Here is a 23,342-nt window from a genome sequence, read left to right as displayed (position 1 = left end):
GCTTTATGATGACTTGGTACTTACATTCTGTTATTCATCAACACTTCACATAAATACTTGATTTGTCTGAATGAATTTAAAAACCCACAACTGAAGAAAATCAGAAAAACCTGGTATTAAATATCAAAAGATCCTGAATGAAAAGTATTTCTTCAGGCAGGCCACACTTAGCAAGTTTTATTGATCACTGAACTTTGCAGAAACTGTTGCAGAATAAACTTACTGGTAAATATCTTTCCTGAGGACAGATCGGCCAAGGGGATTGTCAGCCTGGGGAGCCATGGCAACAGAACCAATCTTCAAAACCACTGTGTCTTCCTTTGCTGCTTGATTGACTGCAAGAGATGGACAAATACACTGTGGGTCTGTGCATAACTATACACAAGGAGAAATGTTTGAGGGAATGGAATACAGAAACATGAAGGCAAGATCAATAGACCAAGAAAAGCAAAAGTAAAAAATAATGTTGATTCTAAAAATATTTGATGCTTTTCTTAACTATTTTTTTCAGATCCCACTTTGAATAAAATACATGAAATAACAATGAAAAAACAAGCAACTCTACCCCAACATTAAATACATAATAATATTAAGTAATACTGAAGTCATAGGTTTATCTAATATCACAATCTCCATCTTTCTCCCAATATATTTTGAGTCCTAGGTTTTTAACACTCTATTATTGTCTACAGACCTATTAAAAGAAGACCTATTAAAAGATAAAAGATATCAATGAAGTAACAAATTCGCAAACACATTTTAATTTACACAATTAGTAATTAAAATTAAATACGAAATGCACTCTCACACACATATAGTATAGCACTTCACACTCTAAAAAGTCAGAAAATCCAAGAGAACTATGATGGCTGTAATATTGAAGATGAAAAAGAGCAACTAGCTATTTAACATGAGACAACATTTCAACTTGTTGTGTTAGGCATAAATTATTTTAATTTTAATGATTTCTACTGTGCAAGTGTTTGAGAAATAGTAATATCACACCTGTTTAAAACTTCAACCTCCTAATCTCAGAAATATAAAAAAGTAAATGGATACATGAATTCTAATTCTTTGTACTGAATAAAAAATATCATTTCATCTCATCTCATGAAATTCAACACTTTTCTCACTGGATTCAATGAGTTCTCTAAGGACTATCTGGGATGGATAGGGGTTCTTGATGGACTTAGTCATTAAATTTAACTATTTTCCAACAGACAACTTCACTGCAGTAGGTTTAAACATTATTTAAATTTGTTAATGTTATATAAACTTTAAGTTTTAGAAGCAAAAATTTATTGAAACATAATTTCTCTGAAGGAACTATCATCTGCTGCAAACAGAATAAAAAAGGAATGGCTGCAAGACTTCAGGAATATTCTGAACAGAACATGCCTTACAAAAGCATACAATCCATATTTCCCAAACTGTGGTGCCCAAGGAATGCAAAAGCAAGGAGATTATTTCCAGCTGCTTTGGCAGTACACTTGGTAAGGTCTGAATTAAATTAGTCCAAAAAAAGAAAGTTGAAATTAAGAAAATCAGAAAAAATAAGAAGAAAGATATTCAGCAAGGAAAATAAGGAGCCAGAATAAGATGACAATGAAGGAAATGGAAGTAAGTAAAACAGTAGAAAGGTTAGGAGGTGGAAGGATAGCAAAAGGAAGAAAAAGAGATGAACTATCATCATAAATATTAGCATGTGGATGCTACAGTCACGATAATAATTTTCAATGTCCAATGCAAAGAAAGATCAAACAAAACTACTTCTTATGCAGCTGCAGTTTTTTCAAATGTCTCGCAGTCTGTCTTGATTATAGGTCCTCATATAATGAACATTGTTTACATTTCACAGATCTTGCATTTTATGCCAAGCTTATCAAATAGGTCCATGTGGGTAAAAACTTCTGATTAAGCAGCAGGCAACAATTAAATCAGTAAATAGTAATCCTGGAGAATAGACCATTCCTCAAAAGTGCAATTAGTATACTTGCTAACTGTTCTTCCAGGCTACAGATACTACTTACCACATGAAGTCTGAATTGTAACAGAAACACTGCAGTAAATGAGGTACATATGGAAGAAAAATGACGTACTTGGTGTTACATACAAAGCCAGATCCAAGAACAAAATTCTGTTTCTGTTAGAGCCAAAAGTGTTCTCAGTAAATTATATTATGAAGTTATTTTATACACACACACATATATACACAAACACACACTTGCATGTACACACACATAGGCACACACCTATGTATGGGTGTACGTGTATAAAGGTATTCAATGGATATTATTCAATAAATAAGATTAAACTATGATTTTATTAAAATATTCAGTTTATCAAAATACTTCATTGATATATAAACAAAAACTAAAAATGTTCTTATTCAAGACAATGCCTTGAGTCATTTTTTCAGCTACTTTATAGCTAGAAAATAAGAAAAACAAGCTTCCCTTTTTTGGTTTATTTAACTTGTATTTAACAGTTGGGCCATTGAGGAAATGTTTTCTCTTAAAGCATTTTCAACATGAAAATAAACATCTTCTTTCTTTAACTGCATTTTAAAAAACTGAGCCTAATGAGGAACTTATCACCATAGAAGACATACTAGATCCAAAACACAGTCATCTATTCTAAAATAAAAAGTTTAAGCTGGAAGTGAAACACCTATAGATCTAGAATCTTGATAATAATTGCACATAATGCAAACAATATTGAGGTTGAAACCAGATTTTCAATATCACTTCTCTAAATTATTATAATGTTAAATATATTTTCATCATTAATTAAATTTCAAACATAATTTAAAAGTTTTATATTAACATACCAATAGTTCTAAATCTAAAATATTTTATCCTTTTGGGAGACAAGAGTGTATGTACATGTATGTGTATGCATGCCGATGCACAGATGTTAAAAGTGTGTAGCAAACAAATAGAATATAAACAACTATGAAATCCTGAGCTTGCATCAGTAATCAAAAGTTTAGATAAAGTTGTAGCTCAGTGATAGAGCACATGCCTAGCACATGTGAGGTACTGAGTTCGATCCTCAGTACCACATAAAAATAAAATAAATAAAATAAAGGTATTGTGTTCACCTACAACTAAAAAAAAAGTTTTAAAAAAAGTTTAGATAAAAAACTGAATTTTCATGCAATTGCAGATAATGTAAGACTACTGTTTATAAGTACTCTTTTTTAAAAAAATATTTTTTAGTTGTAAATGGACCTTTATTTTATTTATTTATATGAGGTGCTGAGAATTGAACCCAGTGCCTCACACATGCTAGGGAAGTATTCTACCACTGAGCCACAACCCCAGCCCCATGACTACTCTTTTTAAAGTCAAACATGAAATGAAAGTGTTTGGAGATTTTAACTTTTTTTTAAGATTCTCAATATAAATATTAAATATAATAAAACATCTAAAGTTAAGAGTATTTGAAATTGTCACTGCATAATTCCATAGCTTTATAAAGCCATAACTATTATGATAGCCCTACAGAAAGTCATTAACAAAAAGTTTCAATTAGTTAGTGCCATGTTAGCAGTTAAGACAGAAGATTGAATAAATGTACAATCTAATGAACATTATGCATATTAAAGGAAAAATTAGTTTATGAATCATCTCTGGCCCAGGTTATTCATCACTATAAGCACAGATTACTCTGTGGTATTGTTATAATAAAATGTCTGTGGAAGGTATGGCGCAGTAATGTTTAGTTATACTATCACATGTTATGACAATTTATACATACATGCTCAATTTCTTTAATTTGATAAAAATATTATTCAAACTTTCTTTCAAAACATTTCTATAATAAATGAATAATATTCTCTTGATTCTATTTTATTAATCATTTAACTAATGATATTTATTCTAATAGAACTGCGTCTTCTTTCATGACTTCTACAGTTACATTATAGTCTAAAAATGTGTTAAATGGAAATATCCAATTCACCACATAGAATATATTTAAAAAGAATTTTTTTTCATTATTAGGAGTTGAACCCAGGATCCTACACATGCCAGGCCAATCCCTTCCACTGAGACACATCCACAGCCCTTTTTAGTTTTTATGTTAAAGAGTCTCACTAAATTGCTCAGGGTGACCCCAACTTGCCATCCTCCTGCCTCAGTCTTCTGAGACACTGGGATTACAAGCATGAATGACAGCACACAAGGCCTTTTCTAAAAAAATTTTTTTTCTATAATTTGAAATGGTTAAAAGTAGTGAATAGCCTATCAATTTTACATAAATGAAAAAATTTCCATTTCCATTTTCATGGATGAAATATGTGCATATGAATTAAGAATAGCAATGCAAAAACATAAAGTATCAAAAAAATGAACAATATATACAAATATTTCAATATTTGGCAAGCATTTTTATGTTTCTATTTTCAGGACAAGCCTATGACCATTTATAGCATTTCAGCTAAATATGGACATAGGTATAAGTGTAAATACATATATATGTGTACAGATACACATAGAGATACACAGAGGACACAAACCGAAAGGTAAAGATATTTACAATATGTATGCTAGAAAAAAGGCTCAATACACAAAAAGGTATTATTATTAATGGCAAAAAGATGTGATATCTCTTAGCAATTTAAAGGCATGTACCTTTTGATCTTTCCTTTTTCTAGAAATTTATTCAATAGGTATGCAAACTATAAAAAGTACCAATACTTAAATGTTGTATATATGACAAAAATATTCATATAGCAAAGGATTTATCTAAAATTACATAGAAAAATGTGAGAGATTACATATTCTAAAGATATCCACATCCCTCATCTCATATGGTCTTATTTAAGGTGACATTAGGAACTACTTAGGCATTGGAACCCTGGAATTATACAATAAAAACCTCACCAAAACTGACAGCAAAAAAAAAAAAAAAAGTGTGGGGGGGAATAAAAAAAAAGTTTAAAAATAACAAGGCCAAAATCCAGAATTATTTTTGCAATTACAATTAATTTATAATTTCACTAGTTATACCAGTCCAATGAAAATTTAAAACAAAAATAAAAATTATGTGATATGTAGCATTAGTTAATGATTAGAACATAGCAAGTAAAAAACAAAAAACAATTAAATAAAACAAAAAATACATAGAGGAAATAAAGTTGGTTTCTTTCCTTTACTTATATTCCTATTTCTTCGGACATATACACAATTATAACAATGAAGTACATAACCTGTTTCAATAAGCCTTGAATAAGTATGACAGAAAAATAAAACTGGAGTTAAACTATGAACTTCTGACCTCTGCCTCACCATGAAATGCCCAGCATAGAGGGGCTACTACCACAACTGCTAGGATTGGGGTTCCATGCTTTTCCTGCTGACACTCACATGTCAGAGAATAGAATGAATTCTGCTGTATTTAAACTGCCACACAGATTGGTGGTTCCTCAAAAATATAGATTTTAAACATAGAATTATCATATGATCCAAAAATTCCTCTCTTGGGTTTAAGCTTACAAGAACTGAAAACTAGGATTCCCATAGACACTTGAATGTCAGTGTTCATAGCAGAATTACTCCAATTAGCCAACGAAAAGGTAGAAATGACCCAAGTGTTCAACAGATGGATGGATAAACAAAATGTGATATATATCCATACAAAACAATATGATGTAAGCACAAAAGAAATGACATTCTCATATATGTTACAAATTAGGTGAAGCCTGAAAACATTATGAAAACAAGGTAGATTTAAAAAAGAAAAATATATGATTCCATTTCTTTAAATCTCTAGATTTGGCAAAACTACAGAAACAGAAAATAGATTAGAGGTGATCAGGGACTTAGGAAGTTAATGCTTAATGAGTACAGACCTTCATCTTGTGGTGGTAAAAACATTTTGGAAATGGATAGTGGTAATGGTTGCCCAAAATGTAAATATAATTAATATGATGAAATTATTCACTTAATAATGGTTAACATACATTTTATCTTATGTATATTTTAACACACACAAACACACACACACACTAAAAAAAAAAAAAAAAAAAAACAGAGGGGAAAAATGGTTTACAAATCAATGGCCAAGACTTTTTATAGTTATTTACAGGCACACTCTCCCTCGGAAGGAGGTAACATTAATCATTATAAATAAGTTCCTTCTAAAGATGATCATGTCAGAGTGGTGACAAATACTGACAAGTTGGTCATGTAGGTGTCTTGCACAATAAGCTCATTTACATGAGCTCCACAATGAAGATCTAACTGAAGCAAAAGAGCAGTTTATTGTGAAAATGTCTCCTCCACTATAAAACACTGAAGATATTAAAGAATTATTCAGTACATCACATCAACTATGTAAAATATCTTAAGAAACTGAGCAAATTTTGGATATAGATGAAATGTCCACATTGAAGAATAGCCATATCTAATTCAGGAAGATTTACCAGTAAAAATACAACTGGAATCATATATTAAAAATCTCAGCCAGGCTGGGTCATGCAGAAAAATCAACTTACTGTTTTGTATTCTTGGCCCAGTTTTAAAATTAAATAAATGGATAATGAAGCATATGCATTTGGTTTATATTTCAACACGTATGTTTGTGAACAATATTGGTAATTTGTATTGTGAAAAGAGTTTCTAGGAAAGAAATCCTATGGAGGTAGAGTAGAACAGTGGTAGACTATGTGCATAGCATATGTGAGGCCCTTCGTTTAATCCCCAGAACAAAAAAATAAACAGGAGAGAAAATATAAATTAAAACATTGCAAGACATACTATGGGAAAAAGGATTCAATTTAGAGTCAATTAGCATGAAATTATTATTCAGAAACCAAACAAATCATAAAATTGAGGATCACTTGTAAAACATGAACATTTATATTTTTATAAAAAAAAGTAATACAATTAGTATGTTGCCTTACTTCCTTTTCTGTCTCTATGCCTCTCACTATTTTCTCAGTTTCTTTGATAGTGTTTCCATGTCTTTCTCATAACAAACCCTTACCCCAATATATTTTTTTTCTTGTTTGAATAAAATTTTGAGCTTACCAGTTATTTATGTTCACCTGAAATTTATACAACTATGGAATGGAGAACAAAAAATATAAACTGTGAGAAATTTTCAGAGATCTAAAAGCTTACTAACATCTGACTGTAAACAAAATATAAGAACTAACTCAAACTAGGAAAATGAATGTTTTATATCAACCAGAGAGACATTTATAAAAAGTAATAACCTCATCTGGGCATGGTGGCAAATGCCTGTACTCCCAGCGATTTGGGAAGCTTGAGCACAAGGATCATAGGTTCCAAGCCAGCCTCAGCAAATTAGCAAGGCCTTAAGCAACTTAGGGAGATCCTGTCTCTAAATAAAAAATAAAAAAGGCTAGGTGTGTGGCTCAGTGGCTAAATACTCCTGGGTTCAATCCCCAGTACTAAATAATAACAATACCGTCAACCATTGCAAATATTATATTTAGGATTTTTATAATACAGATAATTTTTTTCTCTAAATATAAAATTTCTATAATTTTAGTTTAATGAAAAATACCTACACATACTGCAACCTGATGCTCTAGTTTTTTAATTAATGGACTATCCTAGAATCTTTTATCAAAATAATGATAAATTTTCTACTTAAAGTCATATTTACTTCTGTTTCCATGGTTAATTTTGCTCAAATTTTCAGCTGCAAAATCAAAACAATGATTTGATAACCTCAGCAAACTTTTATGTCCATGTCTTTTCTATGGTTACAAGGAAATGTTATTCTAACTTGTAAACTGTGGTCCTGAAAGAATTATTGTGTGTAAAAAAATGTATATTTTTCTTTTTTTAAACCTCTAACTTCAATGTAAACTACATTCTCTAAATATTCATTATATATTCATATAATAAAAGGTAACCACAAGGAAAAAGCACAAACGTCATCACCTCTGCAATGAACATGCAATATTTATTTTCCTGGCTAGCAGGTTGTCTCTTTCATCACTTGAAACTGCACAATAAAGACTCTTCATTCTTTGCTATTCATATGTTTTTACTAACTATCTGAACATATGAAAGTAACTGTGTAATACTTTGACAATATAGCAAATTCAGAGAAGAGTAATTTCACATCTCAAAGTAACCAGTTTTAAGACAAAATAACCAGTTTAAGAAAAAAATAGATATAAAAAGTAGGAACTAGTATGTATTAAGAATTTATAAGTGTGATATATTGAATTTTACTTTAGAATTCAGATAATTAAAGACTAAAAAGTTCTGCACATATTTGTAATTGCAAAGAATAATTTTTTAATAAATTTTAATTATTGATAATATTAGTCAGGATACCTTCACTAATTAAGATCATCTGTCCATGGTAGACAGAAAAAGAGACACAATTAGATTCTGAGAAGGAAAAGTATGAAGCCAGGGATTTCTCTTTGTTGTTCATCAAATCACTGACCATTCACAGTCTTCCTCCTCCACCTAATAACTACAAGAAAAAAATGAAAATGACTTCTATTATTTTTATGGGGCATAGACTATTGCCTATCTCTCAAATATCCATTCTCACTTCTCTCTCATATTCACATTAGCTGGGTATATACTATGATTTGAAATGTATGTGTCTCTCCAAAATTCAGATGTTGTAAATTAAAAAATTATGTAAAAGATGAAGGCATTAAGAAACAGGGCCTCATAATCTAACTTATTCTATTACATTTTAATTTTTAAATTTTCCTCACAGTTTATGATAATGGCATAAAAATCTGTGGATAAGCCGAGTGTGTATATAAAATATTCTTTGAGTTTAAAAACTTTTTGAAATAGGTATATTTCTTTTGATTTTGAGATGTTTGTGTATGTGTGCTTATTCTTATTTTTGTATTTCAGTTACTTTTAATTATTCTTTTTTCTATAAAATCCAATATCATAAACTTATTTTGGAGGAGGAAGAGGAAGGAGGAGGAGGAAGAGAAAGACGAGGACAGGGATAGTAGTAGTGAGAACTTTGGAACTAATTAGGTCTTGAGGGCTCCATCCTCAAAAAAAGGGGCTTTGGTGTATTTATCCCATTTTGCCTCTAAATTTCTGCCACATGAGGACCCAGCAATAAGGGACCTTCTGGAGAAATAGAGTAGCCCTCACCAGACACTGAATTGGATGGCGTTTTGATTTGGGACTTCCAGACTTCCAAACTTCCACACATTCAGAACTATGAAAAGTAAATTTCTATTATATATAAATTATCCAGTCTGTTTTGTTAAAGCTTCAAGAAAGAACAAAGACAGGATACTGCCACCAAGGTAAAAAAAAGATTGTTATCTGAACCTTGAGTGTGGCCAATGAGGTAAATGTGGTTGTGAAATTCTTCTACATTTCTATTTTTTAAAAAGGAAGACAATCTTCTGATGAAAACACTCCGATTTATTGAGAACATAGTATGGGATTAGTGCTATACTTACCGGCTCATGTTTTCATCATTTTAAAGTAAGCTTATTAATACAACTTACTATCAAGTTAGATACTACTATCACTATTTTACTAATGAGGATAATAGTTTTGCTCAAGACAAGTCAAAATCATAACTGGTAAAGTTGAGATTTGAACTCAATTCTGTATAGCTTCAACGTTCATACCATTAAGCATTGTGATAAAATGATTCTCAAAATCCTTCAAGTTCTCCATTTTTAAAAAAATAGCAAAAAGGAAACTAAATGTTTTAAAATACTCTTGTGGATGGAGACAGTGGGATTATCAATTCACTTTAGTTTAAGGCAGTAATTTCATGACACTGAGAAGCTTCACAAAGCCAGAGGGACCTTACACATTGACTAATATTTTTCCCATTCTCAGTAATCAAATAGATATTTAAATAAGAATTTTTATACATTTCATCATTATTAGAAAAATTATCTTGTTTTTAAGCAAAATTTTAGTTAACTTAGATGTATAAAACTCAACATTTGAATTTCGCATAACAAATGACAGAAAGTATATAGCAGCCCTGGAGGGAAAAAAAAATCTCATATTTCTTACTCTAGTAATTAATGGAGGCAGATACTTAATCAGTATTCTGATATAACTTCAAAAGATACAGCTATAGAATGACTATAATATATTTACTCTTTCTAAAATACACCAAACTGTAAAGTATAACCAGCTGCCCATGTTGAAACAAAACACAGAAAACTAATGTCTCTAGAATAAAAATATGTAAATTCAAAAAAAAATCAGAACACAATACCTTCAATAGTTGACTTCATTTTTTCCGTTTTTGGAACAAAAATTCTGATTACACTTGAATTGATATAAATCAAAGGCAAACTGCGTGAAGTCAGCGTATGGGTCCTCATGGGCTGACCAGGAGATTTTCTTTTCTCTTTTTGGGACCTTGGTAGTTTTGCTTGAAATATACTTGTGATGGCATTAAGTAAAGGAAAACAAAGGACAACATCAAAGGCTTGGGCTGAAAGAAGAATTTCATGAAGAAAATGAGGGGAACCATCCATTAAACCTTCAGATAACTTATGAAAACTTCTTCGTTCATTTCTTGATGTTAACTTGTGGCGAACATTTTTTGTTACAGCTTTTGTGTATGTCAGAGAGAGAAATCCATGCTGCTGATGTGAACCATCTAGAAGTTTTGTAGTTGTCTGTTTCAGAAAAAGGAAACCACAATACACATTTCATTAAAAAAAAAAAAAAGGAAAATGTTTGATAGAAGAAAATGACCTTAGTATTTTGACCTTTTTTGTAAGACCCTACAGCTCTTCATAAACATGTAAGTGATCAATTCTACAGATGGGGTAAAAGCTTCCATGACTAACAGAATGACTGGCCTGAAATCAGGAATCCTCTTAGTTTTTTGTTTGTTTCCTGAACCAATGAATCGTTCACAGACTCCTATCTTGCAAATTATGCAACATAAATCTTGAGAATTAGTATATTTCACATAACTTCCAAACACCTGAGAAAGTTGTTTTATTTGTGATATTAAGAGAGGAACTAAAATGGGGAGGGGAGAAAGAGAATATGTTTTGAAAAATAGAAAAAAGTGAGAAGCAACAAAGCCAAGATATTTCTGTGTCCATGTCATCCCATCATTCCTAAACCTCCCTTTTTTCTACTCTATTCCTCTCATGTTGATACCTATAAACCAAATAATATGAGAGGAAAAAAGAATGCAGTTATGCTATTACTATAAATTTTGCTTTTAATCTAAACTTTACAATTAAGTGAGGAAACATTGATCTTTGTATGTATTCTCTTTTTGTACTCCAGTTAATTATTTGGTCATTAAAACAAACTTGAAAATTAATCCTTCAGGGATTGTGAAATATAATCCTTTTTTCCCCCTGAAATAACCTGTCTGTCCCTCAGAACGTTTTCCATTGTTTCCAACTTTCTGTTTCTACTCCATGATTTCCCATTCTTTTGCTCTCTACACTCAAAATGAAAAAGGAGCACAGTAAAGTAAGAAAGAATACTAGTAGTTTGATCAGTCATCATGTTGCTGGCCAGCAGGAACAACAGATGATGAGGGCTGTAGTGTAGCCTCAGTGGCCATAGCAACAGCATTTATTCTAGGTGTTTAACTGCATTCTAGGGAGAAGGATAGCAGTCATTACTAATCTAAATAATTTAACTCACAATAAATCTTTACCCATAGTAATATTACAATCTTGAATAAAAAGGTATTTCAGTGCATGAATATTTTGATTTGGAAAAATATTTTAAACCTATTGAATATAAGCAGTCTTAATAAGTTTAAGATTGATGTGGAAAAGGTTTTTTGTTTGTTAAAGTAATGCACATCTAACTCCTTAACAGAAAAAATACATAGCTGAAATTGGAAGAATAGAAGTTTACCTTTCATATAATAATATTTAATACAATTTAAGATGAAAAGTTAGAAAACACTGACAATTAAAGAAAGTCTAATAAAGGGGGCTTTATCATTAGAAATTCAGAGAAAATGATCAATTTTAAAAGGAATCTTCAATTTTTTTTCTGAATACATTTAAAATTAGTAAAACTCTTTCTCATTGACACTAATGAACATTCAAAGAGAAAAATAAATCTAAATAGAACTTCCACTGACGTGAAAGCCAGATTTCAGAGGCATCTTTTTCTAGTACTATAGGGATTGGTAGAAAATTCAAAATCAATCAGAAAATATGTTCTATTATGGAAATAAACTGTTAAACATTAAGTATATAAATAAAATTATTTATATTTTTTTATAATGTTAAAAATATATGACTTAAATCTCAAATAAGCTTGGGAAAAAAGGAAATAAATACTTCACATGTGCTGAGAAATTACCTACTAATGTTTGTAGTGATTAAATAAATTCTTAAAAGAATACACTGTTTTGAAAATCTGCTCCTAATATTTAAAAATTTCATGTATTTTATTCATTTTAAGAATATCACTTAGAAGAATTAGTTTGAGAACATATGCACATGTGTTGTACTGGTAGACAATGAAGGTTTTAAACTTCTAAAGTTACTGGTATGTACTCTATCGTTCATCTTCTACTTAGTCAATGAGAACACAGATTTTTCCAGATTCAAGAGGGCATCAAATTAGGTAATTTGAAGTAGCGGTGAAAAGAAAACAATGGCATTAAAAAAAAAAAAAAGAAATCTCAGCAAAGTCACAAAAGGAATGACAAAGCAGTATTGGTCAACTCTTGATCATTCCATAAGTACACAATTTGAAAGCATTATATTTAACATCTGACTTTGATTTTCTTATGGTTGATAGTAAAAATAGTTTGTATTCACAAACCCAGAATGACAAAAGCATTTATAATTGATTCAGAAAAAGATTACAGTGGAAATCCAATCTATAATTTGAAAACACTTTATAGTTCATTTAACAAAGTGAATGATACAGAGAAAAATGAAAATCAAGAGTTGACTTTATGGATAGTTCAATTCCTTCTCTGGGTTCCTGTTAAGGGCAGTTCTGTATCAAAATTTTAAAATGATTTCTTACAGAAGGAAAGAAGCCAGAGCAATTACTGAAAGGGTCCTGCTTGCTGACGGGTCGAACCAACAAGGTGCGTCTGTTCAGCTTGTCAGTACAGGAAAGGAAGACACCTCCACATTGCCCCAAAGACCAACACTCTTCCCCAAGGCTTGAAGTGATGGACAGGAGCAAAGAAGGTTGAAAGACAAAAAGCAATAAAAGCCATAAGCAAAAAAAATCTGTAAAGATTTTAATTCTGCTCAAGTTTGCATAAGTTTAGGTTTGAGCCACAGTTAGGTAGGGACTCTGTCTGGACCATCTTCTGCAAAAGTACTGTTAATGGAAGTAAACAAAAAATAATTGCTTTTAGTCCACAATTACTTCTTTAAGTTTACGGTAAAAGACAATCCAGTATGAACTCACGAAGAGAAAAGCTTCTAAAAGTCAATGTAATAGTTCATTTAAGTTAAATATTAATAGGAATCCTACCTTTGTGTTTTTGATAAGTTTACTAAATTGCTATAAAAGAAGATGATTACAAAACATGAGCAGATTAAAAGAATAAATAGTTTTAAATTTATGAGGTAATTTTGGAGGAACATGTCAAAAAGAATATACTCCTAGCTTTAATTCTTGTAACCATTAGTCCTATTGCATGAAACAAAAATAAACAATTTAAAATGTTTTCAAAAATTATAATTACTAAATGAGTCTCACCACAGATTTTTCTTTGCATTGTAGAAATATTCCTTCAAAATGTCCTGACTGCCAACCTTCCCCTTGCCTGGAAAACATAAGTTCACCTTATCTGTTCTCTTCAATTTTTCTGAGTTAAAAAATTGAGCACATATAACTATTTCAAAAGTTCAAAAGTAAACAATACTACACTAAGTTGACTCTATGAATATAACAATGCAATCAATAAAACCATTTACAAATTAGCATCACATCCTGATAATTCTGTATTTATTCTTTAACAGTAAATTATTCATTTGTTTGGTTGATTATGAATTTGAATCTCATCCACAAGAGTACATATGGTCCACAAGGGAGAAATCTATGTCTATTTTTATCAAATAGAATATCCTCAGTCCTTAGCATAGAGTTTGGTACATAACACACACTCAATAAACATATGGATTTAAAGAATAAATAAATTACCTAAATATATAAAATTTATATACACTTAACTATAACTATAAATCAAAGATAAACTACAATAATTGTTCATCAAGAAATTATATTGCTCAAAAATTACAATGAAATATAATTTTCGAAGATCATTTTAATATAGATATATATCACTGAAGAGAAAATAATTAAGCATCAAAAGCCAATTAATGATTTATTGTTAATGTGATAAAAATAATTTTCATATTATTTAATAGGATAATATTATAACAGGTTCTAATATATAACCAGTGAAATATTTTACAATTTTTCAGTTGTGACAGATTTGATAATTACTGACATAAGCAAAATGATATATATAATAACAGGTAAGAATTCAAATGCTTTCAATGAAGAATTAGAAACTTTAAACAAAAGACTGTTATTAGGATATGCAGTGGATCAATACACGTACAGAAAAACATGTTCCTGCAGGCAAACATAAAAAAATTGTTGAATGAATCCATATTCTGAATTCTGAAATAAATGGACTTTAATGTACTTTTCTAAAAGAAAATACTATTAAACAGAAAATATAATGTTATTTAAAATATTTTAGAAAGCATTTTTGAGTTTTATGTGATATGAGTTCTATTTCAATAAAAAAATAAAAATTTAAAGTTGAGTTGTAAAGCCAAAAATACAAAAAGGATTTGCATTTTTATTTGGGAAAATCTAATGACAAAACTGTTTTACAGCTTTGTGGCAACTAAGTAGAAATTAACTTTTTTGTCATCATTATTTAGTATTCCAAAGAAATCATATTTGCATATAATCTAACTTTACATGAAAATTTATTAGGGAAGGAACATTATGATTTTAGAAATATCTACCACATGTATATGAATGGTTTGTAATATAAGAAGTCTTCAAAGTGCTAACAGACATGAGTAATTGCTCCATCTCAGGGCAGATTATATACAGAATGAATAAAAGAATACAGCAAAAACCAGAGTCATCAAAGTATTCCAGGTATCTCAGAAAATATATAACACACTTAATAAAACTGTGTGAGATTATTAGTATAATCAGGTTATTTCATATAATATGGCTATGAGAATATTTATGAACAGATGGGTTAGCTTACAAAACAAAGTCTTATTACAGCACATAAATGAATGAGTACTAAGTAAAATCAGCTTATCTGTTAAGAACCTTTAGTGGGAACATGTATAGTTATTTTAAAAAATAACAAGTCTAACTAAGAAAAATTCTTAAAGTGACTTTGTTCAAAGAAAATACAGTTTTCCTATATTAATTATCATTTACCTGCTTCTATAGTGATCAATATTGAAACTCTCTATTTTACATTTCACTTTGGTATATACATCCTGCACGTCTATGGAAGCACTGAGATCTTCTAGTTCACTGACCATACAAACCTCTGTAAAAGAAGCAAACATAAATACCAGTACCTCATGTTCAATATTAACATTTTCTACTTTACATTTAACATTGGTATATGCAAACTGGACATCTACAGAGACACTGAGACTACCCAAGTTTCAATATATATGCAAAATTAATATTAACACAGGCCTTGCAATTAAGATAAGACATCTATCTCAAGACAGGCAGGAGGAATTCCAATTAATATTTGAAGTGCTAAATCTGAGACCAGTTAATGATATTTGTAATATATATAAACAATATAATGCATCAATATGACCAATGGTAAAATGGCCTCATGGCAGTTAGGATAAATTTTAATACTAACAAGCAAAATGTAGGTATTACACAGTCAAAGAGAATATATGCACATAAACCTTAAATATTGACATAATTGTAAAATTAATAATAGAAATCACTTGAATTATGCCTAATGTTTACTTAATTATAAATGATAATAATAAAATTTAATTCTACTTAAAAAAAGTTCTTCATAATTGATGCTTTTAATAGAGAAGAAAAACAATCCTATACCTGTGCCTTTGTTTTCAGGATCTGGGGCAAAGAGCTTTATTGTAATTTTGGGGAGTACCCACTGCATCCAGAGACTAACCCGTCCACTCGATCCACCAATGTTACTAGTAGTTTGTTCCAAGGTAACAGAATCTGAGAATGGTGAATCATCACCTGCCTGAATAGAATCTCCCTGAGGTAAAGAAAAACAAACAAATAAAAAATTATGTAACAAAAATAACTACAAACAAAATTTATAATTTTAAATTATTATTTGTAGCTCTTCTACATCATGCTAATGGTAATCATATAAATATCAAGGCTAATAATGTTAAGCATATAAAGTACTTGTTTTTATAGTTACAATATATAGGCATGATATTCCAGTTTTCTCTAAAGATATATAAGATCCAGAAGTAGTTAGGATCATATCAACAATTATTTTCTTAGAGCAAAGGTCTATGGAAGCACTGAGATCTATCTACTAGTTCACTGACCATACAAACCTCTGTAAAAGAAGCAAACATAAATATTAGTACCTCATGTTCAATATTAACATTTTCTACTTTACATTTCACATTGGTATATACAAACTGGACATCTATAAAGAGACACTGGCCAAATCCAGCTGTTTTGGAGAATGACGTTTTATTAGATCACAGACACATCTATTCATTTATTTACATGGTTGCTTTAGAGCAGAGCTCAGAAGTTGCTACAAAGATAACATGATCCATAAAGCCTAGAATGCTTACTATTTCACCCTTTACAGTGAAAATCTATTGACCTCTTATGCAGAGTATTTATGAATGAATCTAGAACCATCATAACAAAGTCATTAGCACAGTTTAAGAAACAACAAAACATTCATCATATATTACATATTTTAGTATGAGGAGACACTAAAATTAGTAGATTGGACAACAGATTTTTAAAATGTTTTAAATGATTAAAATAGAAGAATAAAGCATGAGCTTTTTCAATTCAATACATATATTCTCAATATTGCATATGTATCAGGTTCTAAGTTGGGTGCTTACAAACTTGCCACTGAAGGCTGATTGATTTCTTTTTGGTCTTTTCAGCAGCTCTTAGAAGCTCACAGGGTGGGGTGGAAAACCCTTTTTAATTTAAAGTTAAACTGGAGTTGAATAACTTCAGTTTCAAATGAAGAAAAAGATGGCGCTAGAGGCAGTGATCACAAACTGATGTTTTGTTCTTTTAGGATTAGCTATACAGTATTTCGAGTTTTGAAATCCCAAACTTTGCTATTCACTTGAAACTTCAAATAAAATTTGGAAGCCCAAACCCATACACTCTGAGAACTAATCACATATAACCTGCTTATTGCCTATTTAAAATACATACATGTTTATGTATTTAAATTTTAGTTATATGTACTTCATTAAATTTAGTTTGGGAGGCAATATAATTTATTAGGTTAAGAACTTCAAAAACAAGCTGTGTAATTTTAGGCCAAAAATTTAATTTCTCAGAGTCCATCACCTCCTTTGTAAAATGGTTTTTACAATGACACAAAATCTCTTACAGTTAAGATTAAATGCAGGGTCCATCCTGCCATAGGCAGACACCCATTAGAACTCAGGCTCTGGCACCAGACGCCCTCTTCTGACCAGCAGACCATTGCGGGAGCTCAGGCTCAGCCCAGCTCTGCTCACTCAGGCATATGTGGGACCCAGGCCCAGGGTAGGTTTGGGTTTGCCATGACTAACCCCACCTTGGAACCCAAACTTAACCCACTTCCATCTTGGGACACTGCAGACATCATCATAACCTTCCTCACGCAGTAGCCCCTACCTTTTGACCACAGACAGGGCTGGAAGAAGCTGAATCTGAGAGCAGACTTTCAAAAGACAGTGTAAGGCCCACCTTTCAGGCCCATCTCTATAAGACATTCCATCCATCTTGGGGCACTTCCACTATTATCAAGAGTTACCTTGGCTATTGCTGCCACCAACTTTAGTTAAAGTGGCACACATTTGGGGACACCAGCAATGTCAAGAAGCCCAACATCAAAGTGAGCTACAGAAATAAACAAAAATGGATGGGAACACAAATCATGTCTCAATAATAACCCTGAATGTTAATAGCCTAAACTCACCAGTCAAAAGACATATACTAGGGGCTGGGTTTTAGCTCAGCTGCAGAGTGTTTGCCTAGCACATTCGAGGCACTGGGTTCGATCCTTAGCACCACATTAAAAGAATAAATAAAATAAAGATATTGTGTCCAACTATAAAAAATAAAATATTTAAAAAACACAAAAGACATAGATTAGCAGATTGGATTAAAAAAAAAAAAGACCCAACAATATGCTGCCTCCAAGAGACTAATCTTATAGGAAAAGACATCCCCAGATTGAAGTTAAAGGTTGGGAAAAATCATTCCACTCACATGGGCTGCAGAAGCAAGCAGGGGTTTCTATCCGCATATCAAATAAAGTAGACTTCAAGCTAAAGTTAATCAAAAGGGATAAAGAAGGACACTACATAATGCTCAAGGGAACCATATAACAACAAGACTTAACAATTATAAATATATATTCCCCAAACAATGAAGCATCTACATTCATCAAACAAACTCTTCCAAGTTCAAGAGTCAAACAGACCAAAACACAATAATCTTGGGTGACTTCAACACACCTCTTTCACCACTAGATAGATCTTCCAAACAAAAGCTGAACAAAGAAACTGTAGAACTCAATAATACAATCAATAACTTAGACTAAACTGACTTACATAGAATATTTCATCCTTCAATGAGTGAATAAACTTTCTTCTCAGCAGCACATGGACCCATCTCTAAAATAGACCATATATTATGCCACAAAGAAACCCTCGGCAAATATAAAAAAGAGTTAATTCTCTGCATTCTGTCAGATCATAATGGAATGAAATTAGAAATCAACGATAAAATAAGAAATAAAGTCCACTCCAACAGCTGGAGATGAAATAATATGCTGCTGAATGAACAAGGGATTACAGAAGACATCAAGGAGGAGATTAAAAAAAATTTAGAGGTGAATGAGAACACAGATACAACATATCAAAATCTCTGGGACGCTATGAAAGCAGTTCTAAGAGGAAAGTTCAATGCACGGAGTTCATTCCTTAAAAGAAGAAAAAGTCAACAAATAAATGACTTAACATTACATCTCAAAACAAAAAGTTGGTTCTTTGAAAAAATAAATAAAATCAACAGACCCTTAGCCATGCTAATAAAGAGAAGGAGAGAGAAAACTCAAATTACTAACATACGTGATAAAAAAGGAAATATCACAATAGACACTACAGAAATACAGAAGATAATCAGAAATTATTTTGAAAACTTGTACTCCAATAAAATAGAAAATATCAAAGGCATTGACAAATTTCTAGAGTCATATGATTTGCCCAAATTGAATCAGGATGAAATACACAATTTAAACAGATCAATTTCAAGCAATGAAACAGAAGAAGCCATCAGAAGCCTACCAACCAAGAAAAGCCCAGGGCTGGATGAATACACAGCTGAGTTCTACAAGACCTTTAAAGAATAACTAATATCAATACTTTTAAATTTATTTCAAGAAATAGAAAAAGAGGGAGGACTTCCAAACTCATTCTATGAGGCTAACATCAGCCGGATTCCAAAACCAGGCAAAGACACAGCAAAAAAAGAGAAAACTTCAGACCAATATCTTTAATGAATATAGATGCAAAAATTATTAATAAAATTCTGGTAAATTGAATACAAAAACATATCAAAAAGATATGTGTTCATTCCAGGAATGTAAGGTTGGCTCAACATATGGAAATCAATAAATATAATCCATGAGATCAATAGACTTAAAGATAAGAACTGTAAACAAGGAAAACTACCCCTATTTACAATAGCATCATAAATAAATACATTAATTAAATACTTGGGAATCAACTTAACAAAAGAGGTGAAAGACCTCTACAATGAAAACTACAGAACACTAAAGAAAGAAACTAAAGAAGACCTTAGAGGATGGAAAGATCTCCCTTGTTCTTGGATAGGCAGAATTAATGTTATCAAAATGGCCATACTACCAAAAAGCACTATACAGATTCAATGCAATCCCAATCATAATCCCAATGACATTCTATATAGAAATAGAAAAAGCAGTCATGAGATTCATCTGGAAAAATAAGAGACCCAGAATAGCTAAAGAAATCCTTAGCAGGAAGAGTGAAGCAGGTGGCATTACTATAGCAGACATTATAAACTATCTACAGAGCAATAGTAACAAAAACAGCATGGTATTGGCACCAAAATAGACTGGCAGACCAATGGTACAGAATAGAGGACAAAGAGACTAACCCACATAATTATAGTTACCATATATTTGACAAAGGTGCCAAAAACATACTTTGGAGAAAAGATAGCCTCTTCAACAAATGGTGCTGGGAAACTTGGAAATCCATATGCAAGAAAATGAAATTACACTCCTATCTCTCACCATGTGCAAAACTCAAAGAGGATCAAGCACCTAGGAATTAAACTAGAGATACTGCGTTTATTAGAACAAAAAGTAGGCCAGATCTCCATGATGTTGGATTAGGCCCCAACTTCCATAATAAGAATCCTATAGTGCAAGAATTAATATCAAGAATCAATAAATGGGATGGACTCAAACAAAAAAGCTTCCTCTCAGCAAAAGAAAGAATCAGTGAGGTGAATAGAGAATCTACTAATTGAGAACAAATTCTTACCACATGCAAGTCAGATAGAGCACTAATTTCTAGAATATATAAAGAATTCAAAAATCTTAACACAAAAAATACAAATAACCAATCAATAAATGGGCTAAGGAACTGAACAGACACTTGTCAGAAGATGATATATAATCAATCAACAAATTTTCAACATCTCTAGTAATTAGAGAAATGCAAATCAAAACTAAGATTTCATCTCACTCCAGTCAGAATGGCAACTATCAAGAATACAAACAACAATAAGTGTTGGCAAGGATTAGGGGAAAAACACACATTCATACATTGCTGATGGGACTTCAAATTGGTGCAGCCAATCTGGAAAGCAGTAAGGAGAGTTCTTCGAAAACTTGGAATGGAACCACCATTTGACCCAGCTATCCCACTCCTTGGTCTATACCCAAAAGACTTAAAAACAGCATACTACAGGGACACAGCCACATCAATGTTTAGAGCAGCACAATTCACAATACCTAAATTGTGCAACCAACTCTAGATGCCCTTCCATAGATGAATGAATAAAAAAAATGTGGTATATATACACAATGGAATATTACTCCGAATTACAAGAGAATAAAATCATGGCATTTGTAGGTAAATGGATGGAGCTGGAGAATATAAAAAGTGTAATTAGCCAATCCCAAAAAACCAAATGCTGAATGATTTCTCCGATTTAAGGATGGTGATTCATAATATGCTGTGGGGGGGGGCGGGGGCGAGGATGGAAGGATTAAATGAACTCTAGATAGGGCAAAGGGGGAGGGAGTGGAAGGGAGCCCCCTCCACTCCCATAGGGGGTAGGAAAGATGGTGGAATGCAATGGTCATCATTACCCTAAGTACATGTATGAAGACACGAAGGATGTGACTCTACTTTGTGTACAACCAGAGATACGAAAAATTGGGCTCTATATATGTAATATGAATTGTAATGTATTCTGTTGTCATATATAAAAAATTAAAATTTAAAAAAATAAAAAAGATTAAATGCAAACATGAATGTGAATGATATATTTACAAATAACAAACATTTTATAACTGGCAGCTATAATTATCAGCACTAAGCAGAACCAATTCTAAAGAAAATGGATACTCACATTCTTATGCAACTTGATATGCCTACTTCTCATTTTGTCATCCAACTTCAGATGCAGTTCTGTTTGGTATTTATATTCTTAATCTCTAATAGTTCACTGTTGCTCTGAATGTCTCAAACAAAACATCCATTTCCTATGCTAAGATAGCATAACAAAAAAAATCCTAAAATTTTAGAGAAATCGGGGCTGGGGTTGTAGCTCAGAGTTAGAAGCGCTCGCCTAACAAGTTCAGGGCCCTGGGTTTGATCCTTAGCACCACAAATAAATAAAATAAAGGCATTGTGTCCAACTACAACTAAAAAATACATTGAAATTTTTTCAGAGAAATCAATAGAGTAATTATACTATTTTTATCAATAGTTTGTCCGACCAGAAGTCACTTATCTCTTAAGTCATCAACCTAACATCTTAAAGAAAGAAAGTAAAATAAAATCTCATACAAAATCAAACAAAACTTGTGCTCGTTACCACAAAGACACCATCCAGAAAAGGGTATGTTTTATTCTTGTATCAAGATTTTACTCTGACCTCAGTGCTTTACAACATCTTTCAATCAGAAGAAAATTCAGTTTTCCAAAATCCTCAGATGGAGTCAAGACCAAATGGGGAAGATTTTCACAGAATGACATTAAGTGTTTACTGTACAAATCCTTTGGCACCAAGCACAACAACGCATTAGAGCCTTGGGACTGACTGTGACACAAAATTATGGTTAAACCTGACTTGAAGACAGCATTGTCACTCCTTGACCCAATTCTACCAAACAAAGAGAACAACCTGCAGTTTGTGAGGGTTTCATATGAACACTTTTTAAAAATAAGTAGTCCTAATCTGCTACAATTGAAATTTCTACAACTTGAGAAGCTATTAAAAAAAAATCAGATTTTTGGGTGGCTGTGTATGTAGCAACATCTAATTAAAAGCACAAATTCTGGGAAATAATGCTTGTTGTTGTTGTTGTTTAACAAAGTCAAATTAAATAAAAGACAACATAATGTGATCAGTATGCCTCTCTTTATGGATAGGTTTTTTAGAGCTGAAGAATGCATTAATTAAATCCTCCCAACATTGAGAAGAACATCATACTTCCAGGATAGAAAACTGCAGACCTTAATTTTCAACATTACTGTGTACACTTGGTAAGAATGCTAAGAAAACTGTGGCTTCAAATTTAGTAAATACTCTTGAGAAAAATCTTTTCTGTACTTCCTCATGCAGTTTCAATTTCCATTTTGGATTTATAACGTTTGGTATGGTGTTGTTAAACATGTTTTTGCATTAATTTTCTGCTCTGTTTCCAAATCTATAGTGAAGATGGAGCCAGAAATGGAGATGCTAAACTTTTTTCCCACACCTCCTCGGGCCAAGTTCTAAAATAAACAGTTCTTTTTTTTTTTAATCATTTTGTTGCAAATTGACCAAAATACCGAATTTATTTTCCTAGGTGGATTTATCTTGATTCATCTGGAAGAACAAACA

At 31.5% G+C, this 23,342-nt stretch overlaps 1 protein-coding gene across 9 annotated transcripts in view; it reads right to left on the bottom strand.

The window, feature by feature from the left end:
- The window catches only part of VPS13B (vacuolar protein sorting 13 homolog B), a 753,213-nt gene that overhangs the window by 337,275 nt on the left and 392,596 nt on the right, over nt 1–23,342 (bottom strand). For 6 of the 9 annotated variants that reach the window (XM_081265610.1, XM_081265606.1, XM_081265609.1 and 3 more), the window contains 5 exons: nt 16,050–16,221; nt 15,396–15,510; nt 12,984–13,125; nt 10,225–10,633; nt 224–335 (listed from right to left, as the gene is read on the bottom strand). In XM_081265610.1, coding sequence (XP_081121736.1) covers nt 224–335; nt 10,225–10,633; nt 12,984–13,125; nt 15,396–15,510; nt 16,050–16,221 — 950 coding nt within the window. Of the gene's footprint in view, nt 1–223; nt 336–10,224; nt 10,634–12,983; nt 13,126–13,673; nt 13,783–15,395; nt 15,511–16,049; nt 16,222–23,342 lie in introns of those variants that run through there. The other 3 variants (XM_081265607.1, XR_014018703.1, XM_081265611.1) reach the window with 3 other exon arrangements.

The sequence above is a fragment of the Spermophilus citellus genome (assembly GCF_964194105.1).
Source record: "Spermophilus citellus genome assembly, chromosome: 14".
Taxonomy (NCBI): Eukaryota; Metazoa; Chordata; class Mammalia; order Rodentia; family Sciuridae; genus Spermophilus; species Spermophilus citellus.
Note: the sequence above shows the minus strand (reverse complement) of the source record. Positions and strands in the feature narration are given on the sequence as shown.